This window comes from Chrysemys picta, chromosome 20 (assembly GCF_011386835.1).
Source record: "Chrysemys picta bellii isolate R12L10 chromosome 20, ASM1138683v2, whole genome shotgun sequence".
Taxonomy (NCBI): Eukaryota; Metazoa; Chordata; order Testudines; family Emydidae; genus Chrysemys; species Chrysemys picta.
This window is the reverse complement of record NC_088810.1, coordinates 18,330,530-18,350,577: the sequence shown is the minus strand read 5'-3', so window position 1 is coordinate 18,350,577 and position 20,048 is coordinate 18,330,530. Positions and strand designations below refer to the sequence as shown.

At 59.1% G+C, this 20,048-nt stretch overlaps 1 protein-coding gene across 1 annotated transcript; it reads left to right on the top strand.

Annotated features, from left to right (window-relative positions):
* The first annotated feature begins 893 nt into the window (after positions 1 to 893).
* On the top strand, positions 894 to 18,932 carry ECM1 (extracellular matrix protein 1). Its single transcript, XM_005293680.4, has 7 exons — positions 894 to 1,112; positions 10,916 to 10,996; positions 11,658 to 12,001; positions 13,044 to 13,487; positions 14,163 to 14,383; positions 16,048 to 16,135; positions 17,632 to 18,932. The coding sequence occupies exons 1-7, from the start codon at positions 1,052 to 1,054 to the stop codon at positions 17,815 to 17,817; spliced, it is 1,425 nt and encodes a 474-aa protein (XP_005293737.2). The 5' UTR covers positions 894 to 1,051; the 3' UTR covers positions 17,818 to 18,932.
* Positions 18,933 to 20,048: the final 1,116 nt, after the last annotated feature.

Here is a 20,048-nt window from a genome sequence, read left to right as displayed (position 1 = left end):
TGGGGCAGGCCGCAGGGACTGTCATTTTGTTCTGTGTCCGTCCTGCACCTTGCACCATGGGGTCCTGGGGCCGCCACTGGGGCTGGCAGGTGGGATCGTAATGCACAGAACAGGTGACACTGTCTGAGGAATGAGGATCATGAAGCTTGGCCGAATTCAAATGTTTATTTTTTAGAATTTCAACGACTACTATCAAGATTCCTTTTTTTCACCCTTTTCTTGTAGGTTTTTATCAGTTTAAATTTTCATCGTTGCAGGAAATTTGTGGGGGCGACGGGGGGGTCAGGCTATCCTGTAATGACAGTGAACGCTTTATAAACTGTTAACAGAGCTTGACAACCTCCCTGGGCAAAACGGTTACGGTAAATATCCGTAAATCCACCCGTCGTGCCTGTCTTTACCGTTCATCCGCTGGCCCATTGGTAAGAACCCTAATGCAAAAATCAAAGCCACTGGGCTTTGACTGGTAAGTTCACAAACAGCATTTTTCTTACTTTGCCTGTCACTTGTTATCCATGGAAACGTGGGTTTGTGTGTGCGGCGAAATCCGTCTTTACCGACATTTACCGTAAAAAACCAAAATCGAATCCTTCCAAGCTAAGTATCATTATGTAGGGCACCCGTGTGGGACAAACGCCCCTGGCGTTTGCATGCCAGCGTGCTGGGACACGTGTTTGATAATGGGGATCATATATGAGCTACGCATGACACACGCAGAGATGGGAGATGAGGCGTGTCAGGCATTTAGGCTTCTGCTCTTTCCATATGGGAGGACTGGCCGCTTGTTGGCTTGTTGCCGTGTAAGATTATCTCCGACGGAAACCTCTTTATGTTTTGGGGTATTTTCTTAGTGATTTAGGAAGCTGTGTGCACTGCAGGGCGTGGCGGCTGACGTCAACCCCATGACTCAACTCTGTCAGCCTGAGAGTATATTACAGGCTCCGAAGGGGAGGAAACGAACAGCAGCTCCACGGAGAAACCTCAGGCACAGAACTCACCAGCGCTGAGAAGGTCGTGTCCTGATCCACCTCGATCTCGCAGGCTCTTCGTGATGAGGGCTCCCGTGTTACTGCTCGTCCCTTTGCTGTGCCTGGCCAGAGCGGCTCCGCATGGTGAGTGCCCTGCTTCACGTGGGCAGTTTTGTTTACGCCCGGCCCGGCTCCATTTCTTTCTAGTGGGGATCCTGGTGCTGGCTTGCTGAGTAACCAGAGTGGGGAGACGTGGAATCTGGTCCGCATCTCAGGCAGATCACAGAGCCTCTGTTTCCCTCTGCCAGCCTTTCTGTCTCCTTTAGTTAGACTGTGAGCTCTCAGGCCCGGGGCAGCTGTGTCTGGGCACAACGGGGCTCAGGGTGACAGATATAAGAACTATATTGCAAAGGAGGCAGGCAGGATCTCCAGGGTAACCGCCTCTGCTTTAGGGGGAGATCCCCCCCAGTTCATAACAGCCACGCCACATGCTTCCAATTTACTGTCCACTTGTTTAGTTCCCAAGCGGCTGACTCGGGCGGAAAACTCCCAGTTACCAACCCGTCGCCTGCGTTTTTCTAGGACAGACTCTTCCCGAAAGGGACAATAGCGCAGAAAACTAGGGAACAGCCAGTCCCGGCCACTCCTCCTGTGCCTGTAGAGATAATAGTCTGGTTAGGGGGGGGGATACGGTGAGGTCACCTGTTTGAATCCAGCCCAGTAGGGGTTGAATGTCTGTTGCCATTTGGTGGGTCTCAGCCCAGTTCCTGGGGCAGTTTAAAAATTAATGGAGATATCCTATCTCCTAGAACTGGAAGGGACCTTGAAAGGTCATTGAGTCCAGCCCCCTGCCTTCACTAGCAGGACCAAGTATTGATTTTGCCCCAGATCCCTAAATGGCCCCCTCAAGGATTGAACTCACAACCCTGGGTTTAGCAGGCCAATGCTCAAACCACTGAGCTATCCCTCCCCCCGCTGGGAATCTCAGCAGAAATGCCAGCTCTGACCGGGCCCTAGAGGATGAACGTTCCCCCTGCTCCATGGAGACGGGGTCCCCCCAGGACAGGGGCCAGGCACATGTAGGACAGGAAGCTTGCCCTGCTGGGACACTTGCCCTGTGGTTAGTCACCAGCCTCTCGGTCCCCTTCCTAGAAATTCATGCGCAGAGCAAGGCAGAGGAATCTCATGGTTGTTAGTCCGGGGCAGCCAACCCTGCTGGCCCACATGGGGGGCCGGTAGCCCCATGCAAGGCAGGAGCATGGGTGTCCTGGTGATGCTGGTCCCGTTTCCAAGGAGATGTCACCTAGCAACACCAGAGAGACAGCGTTGTCTCCCACCAGAGCAGTATGTGGGGAGGGGGCAGCAGAGGCCTTCTCAGCCTGGGATGCCCCTTTAGCAAGTCTGTAGGCAGAGGTGGCAACAAAAGTGACAAGATTTAGGGGCCCCAAAAATGAGACACCCCCCCCCAATGGGTTGGGTTTTCTGATGCACCCTCTGCACGGCTAGTCCCCCCTTTTCGGTGGCTCCAGTCAGACACCCAGAGCCAGGAGTTGCTCCTGAAAACTTAAGCTCAGGAAAATTCTTCCCTGCATCCCTGTTAAAGCTTCACAAGAAAATAGGGTTGGTTATCAGCTCTCTGCTGATCCCAATGGCCCCTTCTGGCCTGGGAATCCAGGAATCCGTATTCGGAGCTGGGCAGGTTTGGAACGTAATTAGTGTTAACATAACATAAGAACCAGGGCTACCCAATGAAATGATTAGGTAGCAGGTTTAAAACAAAGAAAAGAAAGTACTTCTTCACACAGTGCACAGTCAACCTGTGGAACTCCTTGCCAGGGGATGTTGTGAAGGCCAAAGCTATAATTGGATTAAAAGAAGGAGGAGAGAAGTTCATGGAGGATAGGTGCCACAATGGCTATTAGCCAAGATGTTTAACTTGGAGATTCAACCCTCTGTTCTAGGTGTCCCTATGCCTCTAACTGCCAGATGCTGAGAGTGAACAACATAGGATGGATCACTTGATGATCGCCTTGTTCTGTTCATTCCCTTTGAAGCACCTGGCATTGGCCACTGTCGGGAGACAGGATACTGGGCTAGATGGACCATTGGTCTGACCCTGTCTGGCCGTTCTCATGTTCTAAGTCCTGTCCACACACAAACCCCCTAAACTTGAGTGTAATGGTGCTTTTAACTCCAGCTGGGTGGCCCATCAGGGGGAACAGGGTACAGTCTGAATTAACATAGCTTTCCAGATGCTAACACGATCACTTGAATTTGGAGCATGGTCGGCTGGCTCTGGAGGAGGGGTCCAGGTCCCAGAGCGGGTGGGAGAGGCTAAGGCGCGTTGAGCTGGAGACCCGCTAAAAAGAGAACATGGGTGCGGCAGCAGGTGCCGGGCGTCTCAGAGGGGGGTGGCGCGTGGGGCAGTAACCCCCCTTCTCCCTGGCACCGCGGCAGCGCGCTGTTAGCAGACTAGTTGGATTGGAGCTGGCGCGGGTACACCACACACACACACACACACACACCCCTCTCCGGCTGAGATCGGGAAGGGATGCGCTGCCAGATTCCCCTCTTGGAGTAAGGAGCCGAAGGGTTCCTGGCCGCCACTGTTATGTTTGCTCGGGTTAGATAAGAGTTTAGTGGTTTTTCCAACCGGTCCTTTGGTGGCGTTTGACGAGATCTGCAGAGTCCTTGGCCCACGGCTAGGAAAAAGAGCCAGGATCACCCGATGTTCCCAGGCAAGTGCCCGAGGGGACGTTTAGAGGGGTAAAAGGGTCAGCACTGGGTCACAAGCTTTCGTGCCAGCCAGCTTCCTGGCTGCTCCGGTTGTGACCCCGATTGGCCGAGCTCCTGTGCAAACACAGCTGTATATTTAGGTGCCTTGGCTGGCTTGAAGATTGACAAAGGTATTTAAGTGCCTAAAGATACAGATGGGAGCCTAGTAAGATTTGGGAAAGTACCCTGCTTTGGTGCCCTACTCCCTTTGATAGTCAAGGGGGGTTGGCACATAACTCATTCAGGGGCTATTGTCAATGCCACTCCGTGCCTTTGGCCTCTAGTCCTGTTTTTGCCAGGCTGGTCTCTCTCTCTTGGATACTTATCTGGCCCCATCACTGAGCACGACACAGTCTTTAATGGATTTATCCTCATGCACCCCTGTGGGGTAGCACTGGGCTATTATCCCCATTGAACAGGTGGGGAAACTGAGGCACAGAGCAACTAAGTGACTTGCCCAGGGTCAGACAGGGAGTCTGTGGCAGAGCAGGGAATGGACCGCTGGTTTCCTAAGTCCAAGACTAGAGCCCATCCTCCCTCTCCTGACTGAAGCCGGTGCTCAGCACCTCGGACAGCCCTACGTGGCTGGCCCCCATGTCATTGAAATTGTGCCCTGAATGCCCCAGCCCAAGGCCTGGGTTCCCCCCTCTCATTCTGCAGTTTGCATTATCGCCTGCTAAATATCGCTGTGCTCCTTATCTCAGGCAGCAGCTCCACGACCTGCCCATGCTTCCTGCTCCGGCCTCAGGAATTTCATAAATAAATTGCTCCTGGCTCGTCACAGTCTCCCGAAAGTCTAAGTGCAAATAACCCCCAGCTGAATGAACTGAGTGCAGGGAAACCAAGGCGGCCCGGCAGCAGCCAAAGGCTCCAGCATTGCTGGCCTGCAGGGCTTGGCAAAGGCAAAGGAACCTGGCTAGCTCTCCCATGATTGGTGTCTGGAGACCCCAATGTGTTAGGTGCTGTACGTGTACCCAGGAAGAGACAGGACCTTATGAAACGTGCTGAATGATCCCTGGGTGGTTCTGTGTACAGCGCCTGACATAATAATGAGGCCCTGGTCCATGACTGGGGCGCTTAGGTGCTACTGCAATACAAATAAATAGCAATCAGGATCATTGTCCCCCATGTTACAGATGGGGAAACTGAGGCACAGAGTAGGGAAGTGACTCTCCCGGGGTCACGTAGCGAGTCGGTGACAGACCCAGGAGTCCTGACTCTGACTACAGTAACAGAAGACAGGTCACTGCTACTCATGGTTGAGTGCCCAGTCAATCCCAATACCAAAGTGCTAAACTATGGGTATAAAACAATCCCCTCTGGGGTCAGGAAGGCAGCCCACTGCTCTGTGTATGCCGCGTGGCACAGCTGGACCTGTGCATTGTGGTCGCTGTTACTGGCCCCTGCCAGGGACATGATCCAGGGTTGGGTGCACCACGGGTCTGAACTGGCATGGTGGTTCCCATGTCACTATGGTCACGTTCTGCCCCAAGCCGACCAGGAACTAAGTCCAGAGCTTCCAGGCGTACTTTAGGCAGTCGTACACTATACGTACCCATCTCTCTAGGGTCTTCTCTGGTGCCCATCATTGTGGCATCTGTTCACCTGCTCAGCAGAATCATTAGTTAGGAATCAGCAAGTGGGGTTTGATTCTCCCCCCCCCCCCCGAAAAGTTTCATAATCTGTGGTAGTGAGCGTTTCCCAAAGGGGCCGGGTTACCTGCATGGGGACCTTGGCCAGAGGGTGACTGGGAGGCGTCTCTGCATGTGTGTGCATAAGAAATAGAAACAATAGGATGAACTTCAGGTTGAGTAGCAGGAGACCTTTCCTAGCAGTGACGTCTCCGGTTGTGGGAGCCCCATTGCTTGGGTTATTTTAGACTGGACAGGACTGAGCCCCAGAGACTATAATAGAGAATCAATTCTGCGCGTGTCACTACATTAACAACGTTACAGGAGCTGAGATCAGGGCCCCATTGTGCCGGGCGCTGCACAGACACATAGACAGTCCTTGCCCTATTGAGCTCACAGTCCAACTAGACAAAGGGTGGGAGAAAGCCAGGCTTAGTCTGCCCATTTTACAGATGATAATATTAATCCTTAGCTCTTACATGACATTTCTCATCGGCAGATTTCAAAGTGCTTTACAGAGGAGGTCAGTGTCCTCACCCCATCTTACATGGGAGAAACTGAGGCCCGGGGAGGGGAAGTGGCTTGCCCAGGGTCACCCAGTAGGTCAGTGGCAGAGCCAGGATAGATTGTAGGTCTCTTGAATCTTAGCCCAATGCACTATCCGCTATGCCACACTTCCTCCCTAATAAGGCGAAACTGAGACCTACAGCGATCACATGACTTGCTCAAGGCCACATGGGGAGTCGGTGGCAGAGCCAAGAATCCAGGTCTCCTGAGTCCCCATGCAGTGCTCTCACCACAAGGCTTTCCCCATTACTAACTGCTGTGAATATCCCCCACTCCCCCATGTCAATCTCTCCCCTCCACGCAGCACAGCTCGGCTCTGTTCGCAATCTCCCGTTCAGACGGCCTCTAAAATGTTTATCTGCCATTGGCCGTTGCCATATCTGCTTGTGCCAATAGGAGATTCCATCTCGTTAATTGCGGTTTGGCTTTGGGGCCCTAACGATGACACGCCCCGAAGCTTTGTATTCAATAATGGTTTCTTACACAACAGGCCTTTTGGCATTTTTGCTTTTGGAAAAATCCTGGCAGGATCTAGTTCAGTGGTTTTCTTGCATCTGGCATCTCAGGCTCTGGTCCTGTGCTCTTGGGCTTTGAGCGTTTTGTGTCAGGGTAGCCTGCAGGATTGGACCTAAGTTCTGAAAATTCCTGATTCCAAGGACCATCTAGTCTGACCTCCTGGCTGACACCCACCAGAGAATTCCAACCAGTTACCCCTGTATTGATCCCAGTAACTTGCATTTGACTAAAGCATCTGGCAGAAAGGCAAGTCTGGGTTTGGATCAATGTATCTATTTGCTGTATTGACGCGCTCTCGTTGCTGTCTGATCTCTGCACTACCTTGGATTTAAAAACACGCAGCTGTGTACAGACCCCTCTCTGGCGGGGCCTGGTTCAGTCCCCAGCCACGGCCGACACGGAGGTCATTGCACAAACCCTTATGCCCTTGCTTAACTTTACTCACGCGCGGAATCTCACCGGATGCCTGGCACCCCTGAGCTCAGTGGGATGACAGGAGTCAGGGTGCATGCAGGTTACTCCACCGTTAGGGAAGGGGCATGGCCGTGGAGGAATCCATCCAAAACCCCAGCCAGCTCTAGTGAGGTGCCAGCCTTCCGTTTCTGTACCTGTCGTCTGTGAACCCCATTTTCTCAGGACGTGGCTGATCCTAGCCATGAACTCCTTGGGAGAGGGAAGATCTAGGCCTCGTGTTTCTGTGAGACAAAGGGGAGGGGTGGGAAGCCAACACCCCCGGTTTGCAATGGGTGGCGCGGTGCAAATGTTAGCACAGAGCCGGGAACTCCTGGGTTCTCATCCCCTGATTTGACACTGGGATTGGCTGGCAGGGCCTGAGGGCCTGGCTCCCTTTCCCGCTGTGTACGGGGAAGGAAACTCACCGTGCCCAGCCCAGGCGGAAGGAGGGTTAGGCAATACTTGCTCAGGGATTGGAAGAGGATAATGGCTGTCTAAGTGCAGAGCATCATGCGATCCCCAGGGGCAGGGCGGGTGTAGTAAGGCAAAGCAGGTTGGACCAGTCTGTTTGCAGAGACGGGCATGCTTGGATCCGTTATCACACCTATAGTATCGATAGGCCCAGCTGAGATTAGGGCCCTCGGGGCGCTGCACAGACCCAGAGTGATACATTTACAATCCAAGTAGACACCTGGTGAGAGGCAGAACAGAGCCAGCCCATGACTTGCCTAAAATCGCCGTCCTGCCTCAACGCAGGGGGCTGGACTTGATGCCTTCGCAAGGTCCCTTCCAGCCCCGCGTTCCTACGGTTCGATGCCCCCCGCAGCAGGTGCGTGGCAGGGCCGGGATCTAGAACCCAGCTCTCTAGGTTGTTAGACCATTTCCCCATTGGGCAGCGCTGCCGGCAGCCTTTGGGCTCCTCACTAGCCAGAGATCTGCTCTGGGATCAATTGAGTGAAAAGCTGTGAGCGGTTGGGGAAGGCCTCTGGAGAGGAACAAAGGGGTTTTGCCTCCCGGGATCAGAGCCCAGGTCTATCAGAGCCAGTTCCCTCTGTCGGAGGTTAGTAGGGGACTGGAAACTGCTGCACAGGAGGGAGTCTCTCGTGGATTTAGGGCCAGAGCCTGCTCCTTTTGCAGTCAATGGGAGTTTTGCTGCCCTGTGTAACACGGGAAGTCAGGCAGGGGGCCTGGATGGTCCCTTCTGAGCATATGCTCTGCACAGTCCTGCCCTTCGCTTCTCCTTCCCCCTCCTCCCGCTGCAGCCGCAGGAGCCTGAGTCAAGCCGAGCTGTCCCCGCGAGCAGCCGTTCTGCCCACGCTTTGCCCTTCTGCCGACCTAATGCACGAGTTGCCCAGTGGCACAACCCAGGCAACTGGAGGCTGCAGATACCGCTGTGCCCCAATCCCGACCCGCAGCCCCTGCTATCCCCGCCCTGGGCTCCCCACACACCGCTGTGCCCCAATCCCGACCCGCAGCCCCCTGCTATCCCCGCCCTGGGCTCCCCACACACCGCTATGCCCCAGTTCCGACCCACAGCCCCCTGCTATCCCCGCCCTGGGCTCCCCACACACCGCTGTGCCCCAATCCCGACCCGCAGCCCCTGCTATCCCCGCCCTGGGCTCCCCACACACCGCTGTGCCCCAATCCCGACCCGCAGCCCCCTGCTATCCCCGCCCTGGGCTCCCCACACACCGCTGTGCCCCAATCCCGACCCGCAGCCCCCTGCTATCCCCGCCCTGGGCTCCCCACACACCGCTCTGCCGCTGTGCCACAATCCCGACCCACAGCCCCCTGCTATCCCCACCCTGGGCTCCCCACACACCGCTGTGCCCCAATCCCGACCCGCAGCCCCCTGCTATCCCCGCCCTGGGCTCCCCACACACCGCTATGCCCCAGTTCCGACCCACAGCCCCCTGCTATCCCCGCCCTGGGCTCCCCACACACCGCTGTGCCCCAATCCCGACCCGCAGCCCCTGCTATCCCCGCCCTGGGCTCCCCACACACCGCTGTGCCCCAATCCCGACCCGCAGCCCCCTGCTATCCCCGCCCTGGGCTCCCCACACACCGCTGTGCCCCAATCCCGACCCGCAGCCCCCTGCTATCCCCGCCCTGGGCTCCCCACACACCGCTCTGCCGCTGTGCCACAATCCCGACCCACAGCCCCCTGCTATCCCCACCCTGGGCTCCCCACACACCTCTGTGCCCCAATCCCGACCCGCAGCCCCCTGCTATCCCCGCCCTGGGCTCCCCACACACCGCTGTGCCGCTGTGCCCCAATCCCGACCCACAGCCCCTGCTATCCCCGCCCTGGGCTCCCCACACATCGCTGTGCCCCAATCCTGACCCGCAGCCCCCTGCTATCCCCGCCCTGGGCTCCCCACACACCGCTGTGCCGCTGTGCCCCAATCCCGACCCGCAGCCCCCTGCTATCCCCGCCCTGGGCTCCCCACACACCGCTGTGCCGCTGTGCCCCAATCCCAACCCGCAGCCCCCTGCTATCCCCGCCCTGGGCTCCCCACACACCGCTGTGCCCCAATCCCGACCCACAGCCCCCTGCTATCCCCGCCCTGGGCTCCCCACACACCGCTGTGCCCCAATCCCGACCCGCAGCCCCCTGCTATCCCCGCCCTGGGCTCCCCACACACCGCTGTGCCCCAATCCCGACCCACAGCCTCTGCTATCCCCGCCCTGGGCTCCCCACACACCGCTGTGCCCCAATCCCGACCCACAGCCTCTGCTATCCCCGCCCTGGGCTCCCCACACACCGCTGTGCCCCAATCCCGACCCGCAGCCCCCTGCTATCCCCGCCCTGGGCTCCCCACACGCCGCTGTGCCCCAATCCCGACCCACAGCCCCCTGCTATCCAGCCTGTGCCCGGGCGCTGCTCAGGGTGAGTGGGTGGTGTGTGGATTAACCTGTGACTAATGCAGACCTGGTTAAGGTTTCCCATCGCTGGGTTTATCTCCTCATCCTCTGTCTGACTATGCCGATTACCAGCTGCTTTTCCAGGAAAGGGGATTAGCAACATTTAAGTGGGGATGGGCCCAGAGCTGGGGTGGGGGGAGGGCTGGCGTAACACCATCACTCACTCTGAGGTCCCCCGGGTCCTGCCAGTGGGGCCAGTAGGGTGACCAGATAGCAAGTGTGAAAAATCGGGACACTTTTTGTTTCTGGGTAGTGGGGGATTATAGTTGTGTATATGAGATAAAGCCCCTAATATGGGGACGGTCCCGTTAATATGGGGACGTCTGCTCACCCTAGTTGCCAGTTCTGGCAGTTTGATCGCAAATGTCACAATCATTGGTGTTTCCCATAAAGCCCCAGTTCCCGGAGTCCTGGGATTATGGGAGAGTCTCCGCTTCTTTTTTTTTTTTTTTTTTTTTTTGAATAAGAAAGTTTCTAACCCTGGCGGTTGGGAGAAAGGCAGGAAAACACGCCCCAGCGGCTAACCTTTTCAGCCAAAAGGGACAATCAGCTTGGCTGGCCCCTCCTGGCCTCAGTGTCCCAGGGCTGGCATCTCCCGAGAGCTGGAGATCTTCTCAAAGCCCGAGCTCCTGGAGTCAGGGGACTTCGGCGAGCGTTTCTGTATGGCCCAGGGCTTAGGGCACTAGCTAGAACATGGGAAACCCCGGGTCAGTTCCTTACTCTGCTACAGACCCTTGTGTGAGCTTAGCCTCCGTGCCTCGGTTTCCCCAGCTCTACAATGAGGGTAATAGCCCTGCCCTGGGTCGCGGGGCCATTGTGAGGATAACTACATTAAAGGCTGTGAAGTGCTCTAGGCCCTACTGAGGAAAAGGCGGTATAACAGCAAGGGATGACTTTTACTCAGCTCTTGGGGGGCACAGAGAAAAGCCGCAGAGCAGGACCCCCGAGGGCTCCGGCCCCAGGCTGCCAAGGAAGGGACCCCCCCTTAGATCTTGTGATTTCTGAGCCAGACGCCTGATCTCCTGGCATGGCGGCGCTGGGTCCAGCCGCTCACCGCGTCCTTTGTTGTTCCTCTCCCAGATGGCCAAGAGGAGCTGCCCGATGCAACAGCCGAGGACCTGGTCCAGAGCGAAGTGATCCCGGAGCTGCACTTGGAGCAAAGTGAGTCGGGAGGAGGGCGCGCTGGCCGGGCGGGTCCCAGTGGGTGACACCGGCCCGGGCGGAAGGAGCAAACACTGTGCAAAACTAGGGGTGGGGTGGGGGGACCAGCACGAAGAGATAGTGGGCGGAGAGCATCCAGGCCATACCAAATGGTGCCCCCTCCCCGCGGATAACCGGGGGCCCTGGCTCTGTCCAAAGGGGCTGGGATCTGGCTGTGTTACCCTGCTCCGTGGGCTCGCTCCCCTGCTTCATTAGGGGCAGTGGGTCCAGTTTGGGTCCAGTCCCGGCTCTGCCTAGCACCGGCCTGGCATCCCAGTGCGCCCGGGCCAGAGCCATCCCAACCTCCCACCGCAGAGCGCACCCGAGCTCCCGGCCACCCGCCCTGATGTGCAGCCCCCTCTGGGGGGGAGCTCAGCTGCTGTCGGCCAGGGATTTAGGGAGGCTGCAGGATTTGGCCTGGAGCCCAGGGTGGCCCCAGGGGGTCAGGATGGAACTGGGGGGACGAGCACCCCCTGGAGGGTGGTCTCCCGTCCTAGTTTAGCTGAGGAGAGCAAAGTTGCAGCCTCGCGTTTGCTGAGCCGGGATGGGACAGGCTGACGGGAGGCCGGGCGGGGTCTGGCTCTGATTGCAGGCTTGTGAACTCCCTCTCCCTCCGCCATAGAGCTCATCGCCCCCATCCTGGTCCGTGGGGCCCCTCGGGACGGGGTGACCGTGCTGCACACCAGAACCGGAGACCCCGGCGTCACCCTCTGCGGCGACGGCCCCTCCTGTCGGGTCCAGCCCTGGGGTCACAAGCTGAACGACTTCCCGCCGGCCCGCCCCAGCGCCAGCAACATCGACAACATCTGCCTGGAGGGGAGGAAGAAGGTGTCGTACGGGCCCACGAGCCTGCCCCGGACGGGGTTCTCCCACCTCAGCCGCCAAGGCGCTGCCATCAACCTCCTGGGGGCCGGCCTGGAGCGGTGCTGTGGGCAGGCTGAGCGCCTGGGCTGCGCGGAGAGCGCGGTGAGTCCCTGCGCTAGGCTCTTGGCTCGAGCTGCAACCGGCTGAGTTCTGGGCGGAGAGGGGGCGCTGTATGTCCATACACCTGCCCTGGGAGAGACGGTCCCTGCCCCTCAGGCCAATGAGACAAAGGGCGGGAGGGGAAACTGAGGCACGGGGGTGGGCGTGACGTGGCCGGAGTCCGTGGCAGAGCCAGCAACTAAATCTAAATCAAGGAGATCTCCCATCTCCTAGAACTGGAAGAGATCTTGAAAGGTCATCGAGTCCAGCCCCCTGCCTTCACAAGCAGGACCAAGTACTGATTTTGCCCCAGATCCTCAAGTGGCCCCTCAAGGATTGAACTCACAACCCTGGGTTTAGGAGGCCAATGCTCAAAGCACTGAGCTATCCCTCCCCCCTGAGGGATAAACCCAGCTCTCCAAAGTCCCGGCCTGTGGCCCTAATCACGAGGTCGCGCTGCCCCTCTCTCAAGGAAGGATGCTGTAAGGGATCACTGGGGTGGGGGAGAGGCTTCGGGATAGCTCAGGAAACAGTCCCAGCAATCCTGGGTGTGGGGGCTCTCCCCCACTGAGAGACCTAGAGCCATTCGCGGGGCTGGTGATAGGGCCTGGAGAGCCGGGCCTGGGTCCCCACGGCGGGCACAGCCCGGGCACTGCGGGATTCTCTGGAGCGGGACCCCTCTCACTATGCCAGGGGAGCGCTGTCTCCAGGGGCCATTCAGCCCTCGCCCTCTGGGCCGTGGCTGCCAGCCAGGGGCCAACTGTGTTGGCTGGGAGCCGGACAGAGACCTGGCAAACGCATCCCAGCAGCCGCCCGCCGCTGAGCTGTGGCTGCGGCCAGCTCGGGCGCAATGGAGGGTAAGCCAGCCACCCAGAGGGCAAAGCGCTCCTTGCCCCGAGCCGGGACGGGTTCTGGGGTGGGTGGAGGGCTCTGGGTGGGGGGTCCTGCCGAGGGTGGGAGGGACTCTGGGGCGCTGGAGGGGCTCTGGGCCCCCACCGGGACATCCCACTGACTGCCTCCCTCCCTCTCTCCCTCCCTCCCGCAGTGGAAGGAAGCCTTGGAGCAGTTCTGTGACGAGGAGTTCTCGGTGAAGACCAAGCACTACCACTGTTGCAAACAGCAGGGCACCGACCGGGAGCTGTGCTTCGCCAGCGAGGCCCTGAACCCCAGCTACGTCCTTAACGCTGCCAGCGCCGTGCCCCCCTGCCCGTCGACCGACCCCGCCAAGTGCACGCCCGCCCAGCCCGGCCTGCCCGGCGCCAGGCTCTGGCCCAACCTGCCTGAGATCTCCTTCCCACCCGGCGAGCCCACCGCCAGCAACATCAAGAACATCTGCAGGCTGCGCAAATTCCGGCCCGTCTACCTGCCCAGCGCCATCCCCGCCACAGGCTTCGGCTGGTTCCAGCGCCAGGCCCGCGCCCTCACCCGCCTGGAGAGCGACTTCAAGAAGTGCTGCAAGAATGAGAACGTCAACTGTGCTCACGCCGCGGTGAGGAGGGGGCTCGGCACGGGGCCGGGGGGACGACCCCGAGGGAGGGGGGCAGGGGGAACCAATCCCAAGGGGCCATTGGCGAGGGGGGGAGGCGTTTCCCCCAGCCCAGCCTCCCTGGCGCTGTTGGTCTGTGTTCAGTCCCAGGGCGGGGGGCGATGGGGTTTGTTACATTATGTTCTCTCCCTTCCCCTCCCCCCCGGGCGCTATATTCATATAAAGCCCAGAGGGGGCTCTGCCTGGCCCATTTCTGTGCTGGCAGCACAGGAATGACTGGGGGGCCGGGCTGGCTGCGGCCCCTCCCCGGCTGGCTCTTTGTGCTGGGTACAGATGGGTGCTAAACAAATGGGATCCCGGGGGCTTTCCAGGCACCGGGAATATTCAAGGGCTTTCGGTCACACCAGGAGGGTCCCAGCTTGAGTTCAGGCCCAGCCAGGGAGACACTCCGCACCCCAAAGAGTTCAGCCGATGGCTAGACAAAGGCCGGGTTATTATCCGAGCCCCCGCTGGGGAAGTGACTTGCCCAGGCTGACCCACGAGGGCAGCGGCAGAGCTGGGAACAGGACCCAGGCGTCCTGTGGCCCACGCGGCAGCCTTAGCTGCCCGTCCAGCCTCTGGCAGGAGCAGAACTGTGGCCCCGTTCCTCCTGTACATGGCTTCTCTTGCTCTCTCCAGTGGGAGAAGGCCCTGGCTCAGTTCTGCAAGCAGGAGCTGTCGGTGAAGACCAAACCCCACCAGTGCTGCAAGGAGGCGGAAGGCAAGGCCAGGTTCAGCTGTTTCTCCAGCCAGGCCCCAAACCCGGCCTACGACAAGGAGATCCAGGCTGTCACCCTGGGAGTGGTGACCCCGGCGCTCCTGGACATACTGTGCGGGGAAATCAAGCTCTTCACCAAACAGTGAGTCTGACCCGCTCGGCCAGGGACCCAGGGGAATTAGCTTCCCCCGCTGGAAAAGGGGGACGTTGAAACACAAGGGACTTGCCCAGGCTCACAAACGGAGTCAGCAACAGAGCAGGGAACCCAGGAGTTGTCCTGAACTCCTAATCCCCATACTCCCCTCCCGGAGCTGGGAATAGAACCCAGGAGTCCTGACTCCCAGCCCCACCCCCGCTCTACCCACTAGACCCCATTCCCTCCTAGCACTGGGAATAGAACCCAGGAGTCCTGGCTCCCAGCCCCACCCCCGCTCTACCCACTAGACCCCATTCCCTTCCAGAGCCAGGAACAGAACCCAGGAGTCCTGACTTCCAGCCCCACGCCCGCTCTACCCACTAGACCCCACTCCCTCCTAGCACTGGGAATAGAACCCAGGAGTCCTGACTCCCAGCCCCCTGCTCTACCCACTAGACCTGTCAGGTAGGCTCGCCGTGACTGTTGCCACGTGTAATGCCGAGAACCGCAGGGCAGTGCCCTATAGAAAGATAAAGGGGCCTGGGAAGGAATTAATCCAGCAGGTGGTGGGAAAACAGGCTTAATTTCTGGGTTAGCAGTTGGATTACCGAGGCTGCAGCGCCACCTTCTGGCCATGAGGAGAGGTGCAACCCTCCCCCCCCCCCCCCCCCCCACCATTGGGGTTTTTCCAGCCATGGTTTGTTCTAATTACAGGCAGCTGGTTTTCAATCCAACTTCGCTCCAGGCGAGCAGGCCAGGCATGAATGATTTAGCCAGAGTAGAATCCCATCCAGCACCTCTCACCCTACGCCCCCCACTACGTGCTCCATGCTCCGGGGCGAGCCTCCCAGTGGGATTTTCCTAGTGCGAGGGGAATTGCTGGCAGTGGGTTTTGCCTGGAGTGACGGCTGCAGGGACAGAGCCCAGGGTCTGTCCTGGCCCTGTCTGGAGGAACCTGATTATCGCTGGTGCAGGGTCTTTGCCCCGTGTCCAAGGAACAGGCCAGACCTCCAGCTGATATAGGTCAGCGCAGCCCCATCGACTCCACCTACTCTGCTCTCTCAACTGAACATCCCGATGAGGAAACAGGCCAGGAAGATCCCACTTGCTGTCCAAGCCCAGGTGGCTCTATGGAACAGCAGCGGAGAACCTATTCTGGTCTCTGCCACAGCTGTCCCTCTGCGACCTTAGGCAAATCACTTAAACGTTCCAGGCCAGATCTTCAGATGGGCTAAACTTGAAACTTGTGGCGCGTCACTGAAATCTCCCCAGGCGCTGTACAGGCTGGGTAGGCTGGGTTCACACACCTGCCCGCCGAAATGCAGCCACCTCTGGGGAGGAATGCGGCAGGTGTTTAACAGCGCACAGCAACATAATGCTGCGGTTTACAACAGGAGGTGCATAAGAATGAAGCATCCGATTGACTCCACCTGGAGAATTTAGAGGGGAGGCAGGACATAATTCAGTGAGGTCGTATTTAAATGCGGTGCTGGGGGCAGCATCCCAACTGGATTCTCCGTGACTGCGAAAGAACAGGGTCTTAGTTTCATGTCTCCACCAAAAGGGGAGTGCAGCGCCCTCTAGAGCATGATACTGGGTATATTCCAGTACTAGCCAAACAGGCTGCTGATTAGCCCAAGCCCTGAGCTCCACTCTCTTCTTGTTACTAGGAAACCAATCCCAGACTTGATCCAGAGCATGACGGAGCCTTGCTGCAGCCTTCAGGGTGAGGAGAGGACTCAGTGTGCAGAGAAAGAGGTGAGTGCAAAGGAGGGGGGGCTGTGGTTATCAAATAGACCCTGCTGTAGGCACGCAACGTGGCTATGGAAAGGCTGGGGAGCCGTGGATCCCAGGCCTTCTGGCATTGCTGCCCTGGGTGGAGAGAGGCAGGATGGTGCAATGGTCAGTGTGGCTTCTGGGACTCCCAAGACCTGGGTTCCTGCATTGCCAGACTCCCTGCGTGACCTTGGGCATGTCACGTCACTCTCTGTCTCGCTGGGCCTCACTGCGGGTCGCGGTGATGGCGGGCCTGGCAGGGTGAATACCAAGAGGTGCTCCGATCCTGGGAGCCAGGCAAGGCACTCAGCTAGAAGCAGTGTTAGTAATGGGAGAAGTGTCTACACACAAGTCCGTTCCGCCCAGGTCAAGGACAGCTTAGACCAGCTGACGGCTGCTGTCCCCTGGGAGCTCACATCGGCCATGGGGTGTGAAAAACCCACCCCAACGAGAGCCGGAGCTGTGTCGACCTCAACCTGGTGCAGACGGTGCCGGGTCGACCACCTCTCGGTGCCTAGATCTGCCACTGTAGCGGTCTAGGTGTAGACAGACCCCAAGGCTTTGTGTAGTTTGTGCTCTGGGGGGGGGAACGCTCCTGTCTCAGTGGCTCGTTACCCTCAGGGCTGCTGGACAAATTCACACCTCTGTCATTTCTGCTAAACCAAGCCATGCTGCTCCTACGCTGGAGTGAGGGCAGCCGGGTCCGGACCGGCACTGGTTTGATTCAGGTTGGCTTAGAAAGCACCTTACCCTCCCCCCCGCGAGAGATCTGGCACCCCAGGGGCGGTGTATGAATCGCCGCAGGCAGACCTGGATATCTGGGTGACCTCATGTAACCCGGCGGCCTGTACCTCCTGCCAGTGCCCCCTAGATCTAAGTGTTAAGGTCCTAGCAGGGTGGCAACACTTACCCTTGGACTCGCATGGGCTTGGCAGGAGCCCCCTTCTCTCCCGATCATAACATCTGGCTGGGAAACCCAGGCCTCCCCCGTTCTGCACGGCGCTCGGGCCCCCGACTTTCTGGGATCGGAGCTTTGGTTTCCTCTGGAGCAGGGGTGTGAAAATGGGCTCTGGCTGGCTGGGGAAAGGGGGAGACTGGAGGTGAGCCGCCCCGTGCACTGAATAGGTGGGGGGTTTCTGTGCAAAGATGAGCCACCGCTTGCGTTATTTTGGAACGGGGGGGAGGGGAGGGGTGTCATGTGCTGCGAGTGCTCCCCTGGGGTGAGGGTGCAGGGAGATGGTGTTTCAGAGCTCAGGACATGCCCATAACTGGGGAGGTGGGGAGAGTTTATCCCCATTGTACAGAGGCAGGCAACTGAGGCACAGAGAAGGGAAATGGCTTGTTCAAGGTCATGCAGGAGACACTGGTGCCGCTGGAGGTAGAACCCAGGAGTCCTGACCCCTAGTGCCCCTGGGGGATTGACTCGCTGCGTGTCCCAGGCCTCGGCTCTAACCGCCTCTGCTCGCTGCTCTCCCCAGAAAGCCCGATCCATCGCCGCCCTGTGCACCACCCAGAAGGACTCCTGGAAGGACAAGGATCAGTGCTGCTCCCAGGAGGAGGAGGAGGACAGAACCTACTGCTTCAATGCCAACTACCTGGACAGCATCTTCCTGGCCAGCACGGGCCTGGGGCAGGTCCCCAGCGAGCCGAGTCCGGCGCCGTAAAAGGACAGAAAGAACCAGAACTGTCTCCCTCGCGCGTTCGTGTATCACCGAGCCCCCTTCTCCCCCGCGCTCCCCCCAGCGGTTTCCAATCCAGAGCTAGGCGGCAGCGGGCCGTTGCTGACCTGGCCTTCGCTCTCTAAGAACGTGAGCGCTGAAGAGATGCTTGAGGGATTCCGCCAGCGCTTGGCTCCCTTCTGGATTGCGTTTTAACGCCGATCCCCCGGGCCTTGGCTCCAGCTGCGTTTCTCTGATCTCGAGGCAGCCAGCCCGAAGCTTCCTCGTCCGGGCTCCAATCCCCATCCCCTGGGGTGGCAGCAACGGATGAGCCCAGGTTCTTGTGCCCCATCCCCCCATCCCTGTATCCTGCCGGACCCCTCACCCGCAAACCTCCCCCCCCATTGCAACCTGTGGCCCTCTCTTCTGCAACACATACGCAGAAGGCACTTAACGTGGGTTGATTCCTTCACGGGAGAGCGAGGCGGCTTTGAGATGGGAGCTGAGTGGGTGGGTTTGGCCGCACCTAACAGCCAGCGCCCCCTACTGGCCGGCTTGGCGCTTTCGGGTGGCGGGATACAGAGAAGCAGGCTCCAGCCCTGGCTGGAATCTGCGCTCTGGGGTCCTTCTGGGAGCCGATTCCAAGCAGGGTGTCCAAGGGGAGCCGCAGTTTAGGTGGATTCAGCCTGAAGCAGCCGGTCGGTCTCCTGGGAGGGCCTGGGCTTGGGGTTTTGTACAGACTGACATGGGTGAGAAGCAGGGAGTTGGGGAGAGACGGAGGGGACTAAACACCCGAGCTGCTTCTCCCGTGAGCAGCTGGCCCTGTGGCCTCTACCCCGGGGGCAGCGTAGCTGGGAGAGTCCTTTTGCCCTTGATCCAATTTGCCAGCCCTGGGGGGAACCCATCACCCCCCGCTCTGTGCAGTGGGGGTCCCCGTTCACATTCTCCGCTAGCACCCGAGCTGGCTTTGGGGTGCGCAGGGCAGCGGGACCCTGATCTCCTGGCGGCTCTGTTGTGTCCCCTGCACTTGTAACCTGTGTTTGTACCTTAGCCCGGAGACTATCAACTCTTCTCTGCCAGAGGCTCTAGGGAGATTCCTAATAAACCTTTTTGATGAATAACCTGGACTCTCTCGGGATTCCTGCTCTTTTCTAGCGCCTGTCGTGTACCTGATGGCAGGGGCAGGGCTCACCCCTGGGCCGGCCTTTGCTGGCTGCTCCATGACATTTTCCTGGGTAGTTTTGCACAATGGTGCAGGGGCTTTATTGGTGAATTGGCTACACACGAGACCCCCCCTCTCTGCTCTGGGCCTGCCACCAGCCACGTGGGTGACTCACGGGGCTCGGAGTGGGCCGGTCCCACGTTCTGATCCTCGGGGCTCGGCTTCTAAAGGAACGTGATGCCATGTTTGGCTCTTTGCAAATGTCGAGCCCCCCACGCGCCCCCTTTCTCCACTCTGTTACCAAGGTGGGGTCCTGTGTGTGTCCCATTCAGTTTGAGGGATTGATCCTGTTTCTCTGCATCATCGCAGCGGTGGGTGTCATGGTCCCTGACTTCGATGTGGTCTTCCTTAGTGGGAGCACCAGGATTCCTGCTGCCGGGATACAGCTGATGCGGGTGGCCGGAGCTGGGGCTGGGCAGGGTGTAACTACGGGCGGGGATAGAGAGATCAAGTTTGGATTAGGGTGGCGCCAGTTGAGAGCAGGGCCCAGGTCTGCCCGGACTCCGAGACAGTCTAAACAGACCGAGGGGGGGAGGGAAGAGAGAGCGGGGACGGGACTTGCCCAGGCCACCCAGTGGGTCAGCTGAGCTGCACTTAGAGCCCCTGGGTCCCAGTCCAGTGCTCCACCCACTGGACAGCGCTGCCTCCAGCACCGGGCGGGAGGGGCGGAACGCCCTGGTGCAGGGAATTGTGGGGTAGCGTTGGCGGCGGGATGCAAAGGGGGTGGGGGAGTGGGGCGACTCTGCATGTGCTTTGCCCCGGCTCCCCGGCGCGTGGGGCCGATGTGCGCGCACTGAAGGGCTGGAGTGTGACTGGTCGGGGGAGCTGGGTGATGTGCAGCCAGGCTGCCCTAAAGACGGACCCCGGGGCAGCTGGGCAGAAGAGAACTCCTGAGGGGGAGGAGAGCCCGCTCTGGTTTAGCACCAGGTGGCGCCGGCCCCAGCTGGCAAGAGGCACATGCCAGGCTGCCGGGTTCAACACTTGCCCTGTTCCCGGCTCCGCATTGCAGCGCTCG